The sequence below is a fragment of the Orycteropus afer genome, unplaced genomic scaffold (assembly GCF_000298275.1).
Source record: "Orycteropus afer afer isolate SDZICR_OR568_19922 unplaced genomic scaffold, OryAfe1.0 scaffold00311, whole genome shotgun sequence".
Taxonomy (NCBI): Eukaryota; Metazoa; Chordata; class Mammalia; order Tubulidentata; family Orycteropodidae; genus Orycteropus; species Orycteropus afer.
The window spans coordinates 3,407,003-3,422,516 of record NW_006921898.1 but is presented as its reverse complement, the minus strand read 5'-3'; the positions used below and the strand labels follow the sequence as shown (position 1 = coordinate 3,422,516).

At 37.3% G+C, this 15,514-nt stretch overlaps 1 protein-coding gene across 1 annotated transcript in view; it reads left to right on the top strand.

Annotated features, from left to right (window-relative positions):
- SMARCC1 (SWI/SNF related, matrix associated, actin dependent regulator of chromatin subfamily c member 1) overlaps positions 1 to 15,514 on the top strand; it is a 200,353-nt gene that overhangs the window by 120,177 nt on the left and 64,662 nt on the right. The window contains exons 20-22 of the mRNA XM_007951765.2: positions 4,201 to 4,260; positions 13,421 to 13,679; positions 14,590 to 14,751. Coding sequence (XP_007949956.2) covers positions 4,201 to 4,260; positions 13,421 to 13,679; positions 14,590 to 14,751 — 481 coding nt within the window. The remainder of the gene's footprint in view (positions 1 to 4,200; positions 4,261 to 13,420; positions 13,680 to 14,589; positions 14,752 to 15,514) is intronic.

Sequence of the window (15,514 nt, the reverse complement as noted above, 5' to 3'; positions counted from 1 at the left end):
TTTTATTCTCTGTGCCACCAGCACTTTTAGTTCAAAGAATAAGAGGTAGAAATGAAAGTATAATTAGAATTCTTAAAGGTGAAATATTCTTTAAAGATTAACTAATACAAGTTAGAGAAGAGTATGTAAATCTTAGAGCAATTATTTCTAAAAAGAGGTATGACCAATAAGCCAATAATAGAATGATTTTTTTTAAAAGGTTGGGTGTTGGGGAAAGGAACAGGAAGAAAAGCAAAGGGAGGAAGAAGAGTTGGAAATAAGAAACAATAAAGAGATTGTGAAAGTGGGAACTAAAAGCAAAATAGTAGACTTACAGCAGACCATAGTGGTGATATGCTGAGCAAATGATTCAAGAAACTGAACTATATGGAGAAAAACAAGGTATCAGGATGGGAGAAAGGCTCATTAGCACCCTGTGATATGCAAATGACAAAACCTTGCTTGTTTAAAGTGAAGAGGAGTTGAAGCTTTTACTGATGAAGATCAAAGAAGACAATATGAATTACACCTCAACAGAAAGACAGCAGGAATCCTCACAACTAGACCAGTAAGCAACATCAGGATAAACAGGAAAGATTGAAGTTGTTGGGTATTTCATTTTCCTTGGATCCACAATCAATACTCGTGGAAACAGCAGTCAAGAAATCAGACATCATATTGCATTGGGCATATCTGCTGCAAAAGACCTCTTGAAAGTGTTAAGGAGTAAAGATACCACTTTGAAGACTAAGGTGTGCTTGGCCCAAGCCATGGTATTTTCAGTAGCCTTATATGCTTGTGAAACCTGCCCAGTTAATAAGGAAGATTGAAGAAGAGCGATAAAATTGAATTATGGTGTTGGCAAAGAATACTGAAAATACCAGAGACTGCCAGTAAAACGAACAAATCTGTCCTGGAAGAAGTGCAGCTGAAGTGGTTCTTAGAAGCAGGAATGGCCAGACTTTGTCTCACCTACTTTGGTCATGTTGTCAGAGGGAACCATTCCCTAGAGAAGGGTATCATGTTTGATAAAGTAGAGGGTCAGCAAAAAAGGGGAAGACCCTCAACAGATGGATTGACACAATAGGTGCAACAAAGGGGCTGAAGTATAGCAGGGATTATGAGGATGGTGCATGCCCAGGCTGTGTTTCATTCTGTTGTACATAGGGTCACTTTGATTTTGGAGCTGCCTTGATGGCACCTAACAAGAACATAATGATAGTAACATTAAATATAAGTGGTCTAAATACTTCATTCAGGCATCCAAACCAAATCAAACCCATTGCTACCCAGTCCCTCTTGGCTCATAGTGACTCTATAGGACAGAGTAGAACTGCCCAGTGGGGTTTCCAAAGTTGTGAATGTCCACAGAAGCAGACTGCCTCATCTTTTTTCCACAGAGAAGGTGGTGGTTTCAAACCACCAAACTTTTGGTTAAACAGCTGAATGCTTTAATTAGTTCATCATCAGAGTTCCATTTAAGCACCAGAGATTATCAAATGGAATAAAAAACTAAGGACAAGTATATGGTATCTTCAAAGAACCTACTTTGAATATAAAGACACAGCTTAAATGTAAAAGACTGGAAAAAGATACACCATGCAAATACTAATCCAAAGACAGAGTCACTGTTATTAATAATGGCAAATGTAGGCATCTAAACAAATTGTTAAACTAGAATAAAAAGACGTTCCATAATGGTATACCAAAAACCAAACCCACTGCCATTGAGTTGTTTCCAACTGATAGTGACCCTATAGGACAGGGTAGAACTGACCCTTAGGGTTTCCTAGGCTATAAATCTTTATAGAAGCAGACTGCCTCATCTTTCTCCCATGGGGTGGCTGGTGGGTTTAAACCGCCAACCTTTTGGTTAGCTGCCCAGTGCTTTAATCACAGCACCACTAGAGCTCCTCCATAATGGTCCAAGAAATAATTTAATCAAAAAGACATAACAATTCTTAATGTGTGTATGTACCTAATTAAAGAGCTTCAAAACACTTAAAGCAAAAACTGGTTGAGCTGAAAGGAGAAATAAACCAAACACAATTTAAATTGGAGATTTTAATTAACCTTTCTCAGTATTTGATAGAACAAACAGAAAATCAGTAAGGATTTAAAAGACTTGGAACAACACTGTCTGCCATTGTGATCTATTTGGTATTTATAGAGGAGTCTATGCAAAACAGTAGAAAACATGCTGTTTTCATGTGTACAGGATACGTTCTCCAAAGTAGAACCAATTCTGAGTGATAATTTCTGAATCTCAGTTAATTTGAAAGGATTAAAATCATAAGGATAAGATCATTGAGGGAGCTCTGGTGGTGTAGTGCCTAAGGCATTTGACTGCTAACTAGAAGGCTGGCGGTTCAAACCCACCAGCCACTCCTTGGAAGGAAAACTGGGCAATATAATTCTGTAGAGATAGCGCCCTGGAAGCCCAAGGAGGGATTACTATGAGTTGGAAACGACTCGATGGCATTGAGTTTGGTTTTTTTTAGAAAGCACACTCTTGATCATAAAAAAAAAATTAAACTGTAAACCAATAATATGGATATAACTGGAAAAATAAATATTTGGAAATTGAACTTCTGAATAATCTAGGGTTCAAAGAAGAATAAATATCAGGTGCAGTTAAAACATTTTGAATTGAAAGCGAATGAAAGCACAGAGTATAAATATAGCTAGAGCACAGCTAAATCCATGCTTTGAAAATTGGTAGCATGAAATAATTATATTAGAAATGAAAGTCATTACAAAGTCAACAATCTTAACTTCTGCTTCAGTAGACTAGTAAAAGAACAAATTAAACTCAAAAGTAAGCAGAAGGAAGAATAAAGGTAAGTAGGGAATCAGTGAAAAACACAGAAAATCAGTGAAGTAAAAAGAGATGGTTCTTTGAAAAGAAAAAATTTATATTGCCTTCCCTGAGCTAGTGGGAAGGGAGAAAATCCTTCCCACCATTCTGAGCCCAGAATGGGGACATGGCTGTTGATAAACTATCTCTAATAATTGCCATCTGTGTCTGGGCTTGTACAAATCTTCCTTGGGTTTGGATCTGGCTTCAGAATTTAAATGAAATGCTGGTGAATTTTGTTCCTCTTAGAGCTTCACATCCCATTGTCACCTGATACTGGTTCATTAAAGAAGAATCTTTGGTTTTTCAAGTAATTCTCGAGGGTTTTGAGCAATATATTATGAGTTAAATCTAGGTATATCTTCTTTCTCATGAAATCATGCTTTAGAAGTAACTCGATAATGCTCAGATTCCTCTTTTTATTTTCTGGTTAAATGATTAATTTTTTAGTTCATTTGTTGAAAATGAACGTATATTTATTTCAGAATGAAATGGGTTGAACGTCACAGAGACAAAACAAAGATCTAGTTTAATTTTTTTTAGCTACAGTGTGTATCATATGTTTATAATAAGGTAGAGTCATCTAAACTGAAAAGTTTTTATGCACAAACAAGGAAATCACAGAGTGTAAAAGTTTTCTCTTCACTAGTTAAAATTGTTGTCTCCCAAAATAGTGTTTGTGCAAAAAGGAACATTATGTTAGAACATGTTTTTTTCTGTTGCTTCTGCTATTGTTTTTAATATGTTACTGTATTTTTAGTCAGAGTATACACAGCAAAACATGTTCCCATTCAACAATTTCTACACAGAATCTTCAGTGACCTTAGTTAAATTCTTCACATTGAGTCAGCACTCTCATTATTTCTACTCTAGTTTTACTCTCACTATCTTTGTCTCACTTCCTCCCAAACTACTCATCTATGCTTGGAGTAACTGTTGTCCATTGGTCTGATACAGATGATTTTTTTAAAATGGCGCAGAACTCATTTAATGTAGTATATTTTGTTGTTGAATCTTGAAAAAACCATTCTTTATAAATTACAACAAAATTTTACTATGTTTGTAGCATAGCTGATTTGTTGTATACATTTGAACATTGTGCCTTTGTAGCTTATAAAAGATGATATCTAATAGGAAGAGACTAGAAATAATAAATTCAGATAGTTCATGAGTCCTTGATGTTTACAACAAACCAGTCTTTGTCTTGCATGTGTAAGTTCTTGAAGTGTTTTATATCTGCTACTCAGGGACTTAACTTAGTCGTTTTCATAAAATAGTCTGCTGAACTTAAAAACATAATTGGGCTGAGCTTTTTCTTTAGCCTTTTAAGGCTGAGTGAATAATTTCTGATTTTATTGCTTTAGAGTAAAGGTGCTAGTGCTGGAAGAGAGTGGACTGAACAGGAGACCCTTCTGCTTCTGGAGGTATGTAGATTACTGGTGGAGCCCTTTTATCTACATTTCACATAAGTGGTAAGATTCTGCTGACAGAATTTTTGAAATACTTATCCTGAACGTTTTTGATCCGCTTAATAATAAATTCTAATAGAATTTTTTTTGCGTTATTTGTTCCCAGGTGTTAACACAAAAGAGGACACATTATCAATAGAGGAGATTAAGCCTGAATATGTTCTTTATTGGTCCATGTTTATTTGTTATTTTTGTTGTGTTTGTTAGATCAGTTACCATCATTAAAACAAATATTAGAACTTTGACATAGTATTCTTGATTTGTAACTTCTCACCCAAATTTGGAAGAGCTTGCAATTTTGGCCTCTCATTCCCACATAGCAGTAAGTTGATGCCTGTGAATATCAGTTTCCCTTTGAAGTAGGGCATGTCTTCAGATTTCAGTTTTTTCTTAATTTATCACTGTTTAATCATTTTACTACTAATATGAATTTGAGTGTACAACCTCCGTATTTCCTAAAAGGACTTCAGAGAAGTAGCTGATGATAGGTGCCATAGAAAACATTTTTTGTTTATGGTAAACTAATGAAGATGTATGTAGCATCTCAGTCAACTCACTGAACGCTTATTTTTGTTTCCTCACGTCTTGCCAATACTTAACACATCTTGGCAGTTATTTCCATTCTAAAGGGTAGGAAATGGAGAGCATTAGATTCTATATTTCCAAACATTTCTGAAGAAGGAGGATTTGTCTTTGGTTATAGAAGTACAGTTGTATAGGAAAGATAGAAGACTCCACGACATTACTTACTGTTTCTGGATAGATGCAGAAGTTAATTATTTTATTTGTTAGGAATACTTTACCTAGCATAGAAGTCTTTAGCTTGGTAGTTCGAGGCTCTGGAACTGCTTAATCCTGTCATCAGCTTTTCTATTGTTTTGTTTCACCTTCCTTAGCTATCCATGTCTTACACTCTTGGTTTGTTCCATTCTAGTCACAGGATTACTGCTTAGTTCCAGGCTTCATGTCCCCATTCAAGACAGGAGGAAATTTGGAAAAGGCAGCTTTGCTTTTCTGGATCTTTCTGAAAGGAAAAGCTTTTACAAAAGCTCCTCAGAAGTTTTCTCTTTATTTCTTATTGAACATACTGGGTCTCATGACAACCCATTACTGCCTGTAATGCAGAGAAAACAAATATGTGATGCTCTAGTTTCACTAGTGTAGGTATACTGGAATCAAGAGGTGCTGTTGGCTGTTCGGTAACTTACTGACAGCATGCGTACCACTTATATTTTACCTTCTTAGAAAGGAATAACTATTTGGACTCTTTCAACTATAATATTAGAGCATTGTATTCATGGAGAAAGAGAGCTTCCTTGTACTGGAGTACGCCATCTTACCCAAACCCATGTATCATGTATAAATTGCAATTCAGAATTCAAATACAAAAAACTGTTTAGGCTCAGTCCACATTTTTGTCTCAGTACTCATTTATACTCTCAAAATTATTTTCAGAGCCTCAAAGAGCTTATATGGATTTATAATTTTTTTAAAAGTGCTAGAACAAACTTTCATGGCAGATACATGGTTTCCAAAATCCCAGTCCGTATATAAAAACTCAAATTTTATCATTGTCAGCAAATCCGATCAGTTGTTTTCCAAAAGCTCACTTTTACCCATGTTCAAGAAAGTGTGTACCCAGATACTCGTGTGTGTAAAACAAAGGTTTGTTAGCCATTTTTCTAGTGAAATGGTGCTCTGTTGGAAAAAAAAATGGCTGGTAGAACTTGAAAGTCACTAGTATAAATGCTTTTCCTTGAAGTAGCCTTGCTTTGATATTTACCAGAAGTATTTGTGTGTACCCTCCATTTCATAGCACATAACACTAAAGAGACATGGGCTCAGTTTTTTAGACTTAATAAAACGAATAATTGTTAAAGCTTCACTGAGGAAGTTTTTTAAGTGAAATTGGCTTTTCTCTTTTTGTTTTTGTGTTTGTGGAGATGAAGAATACAGTGATTCCTAGGACAGTTTGGTGCCACTGTCTTGATTTGTTCTAAAATGCCAGGAGTTTGCCCACCATTGCTTTTGCACCATCAGTACAACTGTCAACGTAATGAAAAAGGCAATACTGTCTTAATATTACTAAGAAGATAGCTCTGACTTCACAGTCCCCCTAAAAGAGTCTTGTCCCTAGTGGGCCTCCAGACCACACCTTGAGGTTCACTGAACCAGGTGAAGTATCATGTGATGGTATTGCTGATAATTGGTTTCTCTCATCCCAACAGTTGCAGTTCCTTAAGTTTTTCAGTAGTGCATTAACTGTTCCTTTTTCTTTTTCATACCCCTCTTATACTTTTCATTGTTTTTTGTGTTTTCTTCTCTCCTACGTTCAGAATTTTTAAAAGCCTCTTGATTGGAGTTTTTACCAGTATTTTAATTTATTCCCATCTGTCCTTTCTGTATCAGTGATATGCAGAGAGCTGCTTTTTTGAACTGCTTTTCCTACCATGCCCCCACCCCGGGACTGTTTTGTCTTACCAAATGTGACATGGATGTTAATTTAAAAGAATTGTGTGCTTAGCACTTCCAGGGGCATATAACATGCCTTTGTGTTGCTGTTTTGGACTCTTTAGGCTCTGGGTAGAAATTTTAGTTGTATAACATCTACTGAAATAACAGCCTCACCGTCGGTGCTTTTTCTCACTGCACGTTGATAGTCAAGATTTTTTTCCTCTTTTACATTTAAGATTAGTGGATAGTAAATACAGAGTGACATAAGAATGACTTGAGCTACTGTTTACTCTCAACATATCCAGGAAAACCACAATATCCTTTCACAATAGTATATTTTTTCTTCTGCAGGTGGCATCTACACAGTGGTAGAGTTTTCTTTTAAATAATGTAGTTGAATCAACAGGTGTTACCTACACTTAAACAGAGAAATAAAAGGCTTCTTGACGTCATTGTTTACTACTAATGTCTTTTATTTATGTAGGTTTTTAGTGGTAATTAATAAGAGCATGAAGTCAGATTAAAAATTACAATGGATTCATTACTGAAAACAAAATTCGTTTTCCCCTAATGAGTTGATGAATCTGGTAGATTTGTGGGTTTTTATTTTTTCCGTAAAAGCATCATAGCATTTTATTATACAGTATATGTAGACAATATCCCAAATACTTCTAATTTTTTCATGAGACTAAGTTATGAAGATTCTGTCAAACCACAGTTCTTGGGTTGGTTGCTACAAGTTAATATTTTTGTCTTATTTTATTTAGAGACTTACATTTCAAACATTGGAGGGATAATTTCAATTTTGTAAATAACCAAAATGGAATCTATGCATTGGATATAAGAATGCAGTTTGAAAATATCTTTGAATTGGTAGAAATGAAGAATAATGTACAGTTCTATATTAGCTGTCTTTCAAAAAATATGTTGTTTAAGTTCAAGGTGATAGTTGTTTTTGACTAAGATTTCACTCAGTGTGTGGAGTTTTAGATGTTGAACCTGAAAATGAGTCAGCAGTATTAGAATCCACAAAGGGCAACTCAATCCTTCCTGTACTTTCAAATGCTTTGACAGTATCAGGTTACCAGAAAGAAGGAAGTCCTGGCACCACTTTACTTCATAGTGACTAAGAGGCATAGTGATGGTGTGGCATTTGTCACAAAGAATATTTCAAGATCTATCTGGAAGTACAGTGGTGTCAGTGATAGGATAATATCTATATGCCTCGAAAGAAGACCAGTTGATACTACTGTTATTCCAATTCATACACCAAACGCCAAAGCCAAAGATGAGAAAATGGAAGATATTTACCAACTTGTACAGTCTAAAATTGACAAAATATGCTATCAAGATGTGTAATCATACATTATTTGTCCTTTTGTGTCTGCCTTACTTCATTTAACTTAAGTTTTTAAATGTTGGTCCATGTTGTAGCAAGTATCAGAATTTCATTCCTTTTTATGGTTGCATAATATTCCATGGTATGTATATGCTATATTTTGTTTATGCCTTTGTTTGCTGATGGACACTTAGGTTGTTTCCAACTTTGAGCTATTGTGAATAGTACTGCTTTGAACATTGGTATGCTCATATCTGTTGTGATCTAAGTCTGTATCATGCATACTTTGCTTTTTCATCCCATGTGTTTAATTTCCCTTATTTAATTAATTGTAGTAATATCCTGTGTCTGCAAATAAAACCAATGAGTGCTATTAATGTTTGTTTAGTACTAGGAAAATTTCTTAAGTGTGTTTATGCTGTCTAATTTACAGAAATATTATATTAGAAGATCTTTAAGCAGCTTCAAATATTTTCTTATAGTATGTCTGAATTTAGGAGCTCTGGTAGCATAGTGCCTAAGGCACTTGACTGCTAATCAGAAGCCTGGCGGTTCAAACCCACCAGCCACTCCTCGGAAGGAAGGTTGGGTGATCTACTTCCGTAGTGATACCGCCTCTGAAACCCAAGGATGGGTCACTATGAGTCGGGTGCGACTCGACGGCACATAACAACAACAACATCTGCATTTGACATATTTTTCATTGATACATGTTAATATGCCAGCATCAGGCCTGTCTAACTTCAGAGGGAGAAAAGAGAATTACAAATACGATTCTTGTGAAGGTAGAAGTCAAACACACTTCCATCCTCCAAAATACTGGATTTTTTTAAAACCAATTCTGACACCACCTATTCCTCCCAAGGCATACTCTACTTCTCTGCTAGGTTTGATACCTACACAGAGCTCACAGGAATTTATTAGGAAAGTAACAGTTTACAGTTCAGGATCAGCATAAACTTGGCTGTAACAGGAACACCTCAGGATACAGTTCATTAATCAGGATAGCTTCTTCTCTGGTGTGCCTGCACGCAGGCCTCTGCTGCTAAGCCCTGCTTGCTGAGGCCTGGCTTCTGTTCTGTTTGGGCAAGTCTTAACAATTCTTTAGCTCTCCAATAAGAACTCGAGGACAGCTCTGTGTGCCAGGAAGTCCCTTGCCTACAAACTCTCAGCTGTCTCATGCTGTGGATCTGTGAGCCCGCTGCAGCCATCTTACACAACTGCTGTCTAATGGTGTCTCTGGTGTTGCAGCTCGCTCGCACTGTCTTGCTCTTTCTCTCTCTCTCTGTCCTGGGTCTTGGAGGTTCTCAGCACAAGGACCCCAGGTCGAAAGGATGTGCTTTGCTCCCAGCTCTTCTTGATGGTGGTGAGATCCACCCTCAAGCTGTGGAATTGGCTCTTTTTAGTTATAATGGTTTGACAAAATTGATCACTCACCTTGGTGTGGGCCACAGCACCTTATTTGCATAGTCCCACAGTATCACTTTGTGGGAGTTACAAAACCATGGCCATGTAAAAAGAGAAACTCATTGTCCCACAGTATGCAACCCAGGAAATGTTTTGTCTTTTGTAACTCTGAACGGCATTTTAGATGAAAATGCCTTTTCTTTAGAAATAGCAAACAGGTGTGTTTAGGGCCTGTGGGGTGATGAATTACTTTTTTTGACTTTTCTAACCAGTCTTTGTGATTCCCACTAGATTATTGGGTAAGACGATGCAAATAGGGTATATGGCACTCTCATGTGGAGATTGCTTAGTTTTGTCATTCTGCCAGGCTTAAAATGAACCTTCCTAGAGACAGAAAGAGGATCTCACTGTCATCAAGAGAGAAGAACAAGAGGTGGAGTAAGGTGAGTCCTTGGATGCAAGATTCCTGTGCTGGATCTCCTTGGCAGAGAGGTGACAGAGACGACTGGCAGAGGAACCAAGAGGCATGAGACAGAGTGGCAGGCTTGCCGGCCCACAGAGCAAGAAAGCTGAGTGCCTTTGGGCAGGAGCCTCACTGGCCTAGTGTGATGTACCTAGGTGTACCTGTCGGCAGAGCTCAAAGAGCTTTGTAACACTGGTCTAGGGCACCAAGGTCTTGGTCCAGGCCAGGCCAAGGAGTCAAGGGCCAGAGAGGAACGCCTGAGGACATAGCGAGGGGGAGAGTCCTGATCAAAGAATTGTATGCTGAGAGCATTCCTGAACCTGAATTGTATGCAGCCTGTTACTTCCCTAAAAACCCCATAATCATGAGTATTGTCTCTGATTTCTCTGTGTCCACTGCAACGAATTATTGAACCCAGGAGACAAGGAGCACCATGGGAGTAACAGCTGGTGTCAGAGTTGGTGAAAAGGTTTGGATAGTGGCGGCATGTCTGGCTTGATAGGAGTAACCCTTGGGCTGTTGATGGTGATTCTATCTCCCTCTTGTGAAACTAGAGGAGGTCAGAAGAAGCCACTCCCATGCCCTTTTTGCAGAGTGCTTTATGCATTTGAAAGACACAGAAAAGTCAAATTCCTTTTCCTGCTTTTGTCCAGTTCTGTATGGTTAAGTTCAGCGAATTTTATTGGGCAGACTTTATCAGGCACTGAATATTGAGATGGGTAAGCGACATTCCCCACCACTGAGGAGTTCATAGTCTAGCAGGTGATAGAGACAGATAAAACACAAAACTTGAATGGAGATCATCACCTTCAGGGCTGGAGTTATGTCTGAGAGTATAAGACATGTACAGGGAAGTTGCTGTCTAACCTGGCTGATGGTCAGTTTTGGGGGGGAATGAGGTAGCTGTGCTGGTTCTTAAAGAATGAGGAGGAGTGATCCAGGCAAGGGAAGATATTTCTAGTATGGAACAAACTGTACATAGGTCCAATAGCTAGTAATACAGTATTGTGTGATCCGTGTATTTCTAGAGTCTGAAAAGGGAGGGAATGGCATGAAAGAAGGCTTCCATAGGGTAATGATGACCAGTGGAATAGTTTTAGGCAGGCAAAGAGAAACTGTTTCCTGTGAAGCATATTTCAGTGTGTCAGTAAGGAGTGAGATGAATTTATTGATAGAGATGATTCTGTGAATCCAAGTAAACAGTGATGAATACTTGAACCTTGGTTGTGGCCACAAGAATGTAGGCGTTATAACATTATAGAATATCTACTGATAATTTTCTCCGTCACCCTCTCCTTCCTGGGCAGTTTCTCACAATGTTCTGTTTTTGTTTGTTTGTTTGTCTGTCTGTTTTTGTTGTTGTTTTATAATACTCTGTTTTGAAAACGTTTCTCCCATCTCCCCTTTAATATAGTGTTACCATTACAAAAGGCTCAGGTCTTATGCTACCAGACTCAGATCTTTGTTTTCTCTCAGACATACGCTTTTCTGGATGCTGGCTTGCTTGGTTTTATTAATCTCAAAAGGTTCCCCAATTCCAGCTTTACTCTGGAAAAAAATTTCCTAAACTTTCTTCTTTTCTCTGGCTGAAGAAATAGGAGTAAAGGAAAAATAACTTTTAATAAGTTTATTTGAAGAGGTTATTATAGAGCATACCAAGGAAATTTCTACCCATACTCAGGAAGTTAGGACAGCCCAGAGAACTATCCGAGGCCAGTGAGGGTTTTTGACTGTCCAGAGAAAACTTGTAAACAGCTTCATTTTCAAGGAATTTAATGAGTACAAGCATCAATAGTTTTGGATTTTGAGAAATCTCCCACTTCTGTGAGAATGAAAACCTGCAGAAGCAGTTGGAGCCCTGGATTCAGTGAGGCATGTAAGCACATAGAGAACCATCACCATAGCATGCCGTGTCTGCGTGGGTCAGCAAATCAGGCTCTAGGGCAGGGTTTTTCAACTGCAACTCTACAGACGTTTGGCCTGGATTGTCTTTTGTTGTGGGTGGCTGTTAGTTGCATTGTAACATGTTTAACTTACTGGGTGCCAGAATTGTGTGCCTAGTTGTGTCAGCTGAAAATGTCACCAGATATTGCCAAATGTCCCTGAGGAGGCAGAATTGCCCCTGGTGAGGAACCACTGCCTTAGAGGGAACTGTGGGAGAGTAGCAACTTGAAAGCCATCAGATTATTTTTACCCAGTTAATTCCTGCAGTTGCTTAGCATCACACATTTCTGGTCGTCTTCCTACCATTTTACCCTTTTCCCCCTTGGAGACTGTTTTTACTCTCTTCTTTTGGAGTGTTTCAGCATTTTCTCTGAAAAATTACAAATTTTAAAACTAGAAGTTTATATACTTGTAAATTTTAGAATCAGCTTATCAGTCTCTTCAGAAGTCAGCTTAGATCTTGATTGGGATTTCATTAAATTGTTAGTTTAGTTTGGAGAGAACTGACATCGTAATATTGAGACTTTTAATATGTGAACACAGAATCTCTCTTCATTTCTTTAGGTCTTTAGTTTCTCTCACCAGTGTTTTTTTTCCTAGCATTGATGCTACACATGCTTTGATAGATTTGTTCCTTAGTATTTCATTTTTTAATGCTATTATAAAAGGTAACTTTTTTTCTTTTAAAATTGTTCACTGCTAGTATATATAGAAATAAAATTGAGTTTTTCTATTTTCCTTCTGTTTCAGGACCTTGCTAAATTTTTTAGTAGTACCTTTCTTGGTACTACTTTCTTCTTTAGGATTTTCTACATAAACTATCTTACCTATATAAAAAGGAGCTCTGGTGGTATAGTGCCTAAGGTATTTGACTGCTAACCAGAAGGTTGGGGGAACAAACCCACCAGGCATCTGTGGAAGGAAGACTGGACAGTCTACTTCCACAAATATTTACTGCCTCAGAAACCCAAAGGGGTTCATTCGCTTTGAGTTGGAATCGACTCAGTGGCAGTGAGTTTGGTTTTTTGTTTTTATCTGTATAAATGAAAGTTTTAAGTTTTCCTGTGGATGCCTTTTACTTATTTCTCTTGCCTGATTGAGAACTTAGTATGAGGAAAGCCATCAAACCTGCCTGTTTTCTGGTTATGTAATAATACCCTTTGTAATATTTTTGAAGGGAGCCCTGGTTGAGCAGCGGTTAAGTACTTGACTCCTAACTGTTAGGTCAGCAGTTGAACCCTCAACTACTCTGTGGTAGAAAGCTGGGACCTTCTATTTCCCTAAAGATTTACAGCCTTGGAAATCCTATAAGGCAGTTCTACTCTGTCTTACAGGGATCGCTGTGAGGTAAATTCCACTTGACGGCAATAGTGTTCCCTCTGGGTTTTTTTTTTTTTTTTTTTTTTTTTTAAGAAAGAAAAGCTATCTAAAGAACAGTCACAGGCTTCTGATGTCTTATAATATTTATTTGTTAACTAACATTAAATCTCCTGTTTCTTCCATTTTAGGCCCTGGAGATGTATAAGGATGATTGGAACAAAGTGTCAGAACATGTTGGAAGTCGTACTCAGGATGAATGCATCCTCCACTTTTTGAGGCTTCCTATTGAGGATCCATACCTTGAGAATTCAGATGCTTCCCTTGGTCCTCTAGCCTATCAGCCTGTCCCCTTCAGTCAGTCAGGAAACCCAGTCATGAGCACTGTTGCTTTCTTGGCATCTGTGGTAGACCCCCGTGTGGCATCTGCTGCAGCAAAAGCAGCTTTGGGTATGGACTTCCCTCAGCCATTGCTCTAGCAGAAAAATGTCTTCAGATCGTTGCTTAATGCACTACTTCTTCATATTAAAATTATCTCACATTTAAATGTTATTAGCTCTCAAATTAACTTTTATTATATAATTAATGAAAATTTCAGAAATTGCCTCTTAAGGATACCATGTACTATTTAAATTTAAAAATAGTATAACATTTTAAAATAAAGCATATATAGTTGAATAATTAAGAGCATTGAGTAAGAATTTGAGACACAAAAAGTTTTTCAGAGTATACTTTTGTGATTAATATTTTACATAACTAACAAAGGAAGTTGTTTAATATTCCTTGATTATATTTATTTTAACTAGAACTTTCTTAAATTACAGAACATTTTCTTAGCTTCACAGTTGCTTAATCTTTCCATTTTTCTTGATTGTCATCCTAGCCAGCAGATAGCTAGATAAAATTTGAACACAATTTTGATCGTTACCTGTAGGAATTTGAAGATCTTTGTTATTTATAGAGCAAGATATTGTGACATGTAGGATAAAACTTAGAGTTAGAGACTTTTATTATTATATAATTATTTAGGAACTCAGGTAGCATAGTGCCAAAGGCACTTGACTGCTAACTGGAAGGCTGGCAGTTCAAACCCACCAGCCACTCCTTGGAAGGAAGGTTGGGCAGTCTGCTTCCGTAGTGATACTGCCTTAGAAAGCCAAGGAGGGGTAGACTCGATGACACATAACAAGAACAACAGCATGATTACTTGGTTCTCTTGCTTTGCTGGTCTAGAGACCAAGTCCCAGAGGTCACTGCAAAACACTAATGGTGCTTCATATTTCCTAATGGTCTTACATTGCAGCAAATGTTTGTGCAAAACCAGGTCACTATTCCCTCTTTTTTTTTTTTTTTTTATCAGAGGAGTTTTCTCGGGTCCGAGAGGAGGTACCTTTGGAATTGGTTGAAGCTCATGTCAAAAAAGTGCAAGACGCTGCACGAGCCTCTGGGAAAGTAGATCCCACCTACGGACTAGAGAGCAGCTGTATTGCAGGCACGGGGCCTGATGAGCCAGAGAAGCTTGGTAAGTCGGTCCTGTATTCATTGTTTGTCATAGCACAGGCTTAATAGATGTTGGCATTTTCATGTTAGCTTACTAAAAGAATTGGGTTTGTTTCCATTTGAGTACAGTGATTAGTGTAAACCTGTCTTTTAAGATGAGTATTTGATTTTTTTTTTTTTCCCTTTTCTTTTTAGGGTAGCTAGAACTATAAAAAGTCTCATAACTGTTTTAACATAGTATTAAAGTATATGGTAGCTATTTTTAGATGTAGATTTTGAATATATGAAAATAAGAATACTGAGGATTTTTGTAGTTAATTTATATTTTGCTGAGTAGGTTTAAGCTCATTGTTTTTTTTCTTTTGTCACTCTAACCTTTTGAGGAATTTATTTCCAAATTATTATAGTGGCTATACTAGTCGACATTCCCACTAGTAAAGCATATATAGCATCCTGGCCAACTCTTGTAATTTTGCACCCCCACCCTTTTTTTATTAGAGTCATTCCAGTAGGTGTCAAATAATAGTTCATTCTCATAGGTATTTTCCTCATAACTAAGGATGTTGAGCATGTGCTTGTTGTTTTATATCTTTGAGAAAATGTCTGTTTGAGTAATGTGACTTTTTATTGTGATTTGGTTATCGTTTGTCTAGTTATTCCGTTTTTATATTTTTATGTCATATGCAAAACAAAATACATACCATTTCATAGATGTGATAAAGGTGATTTTCTAGGATTTTAAAGGCCTGTACTGTTAGAATTCTTCCATTAGATACTATTCATAT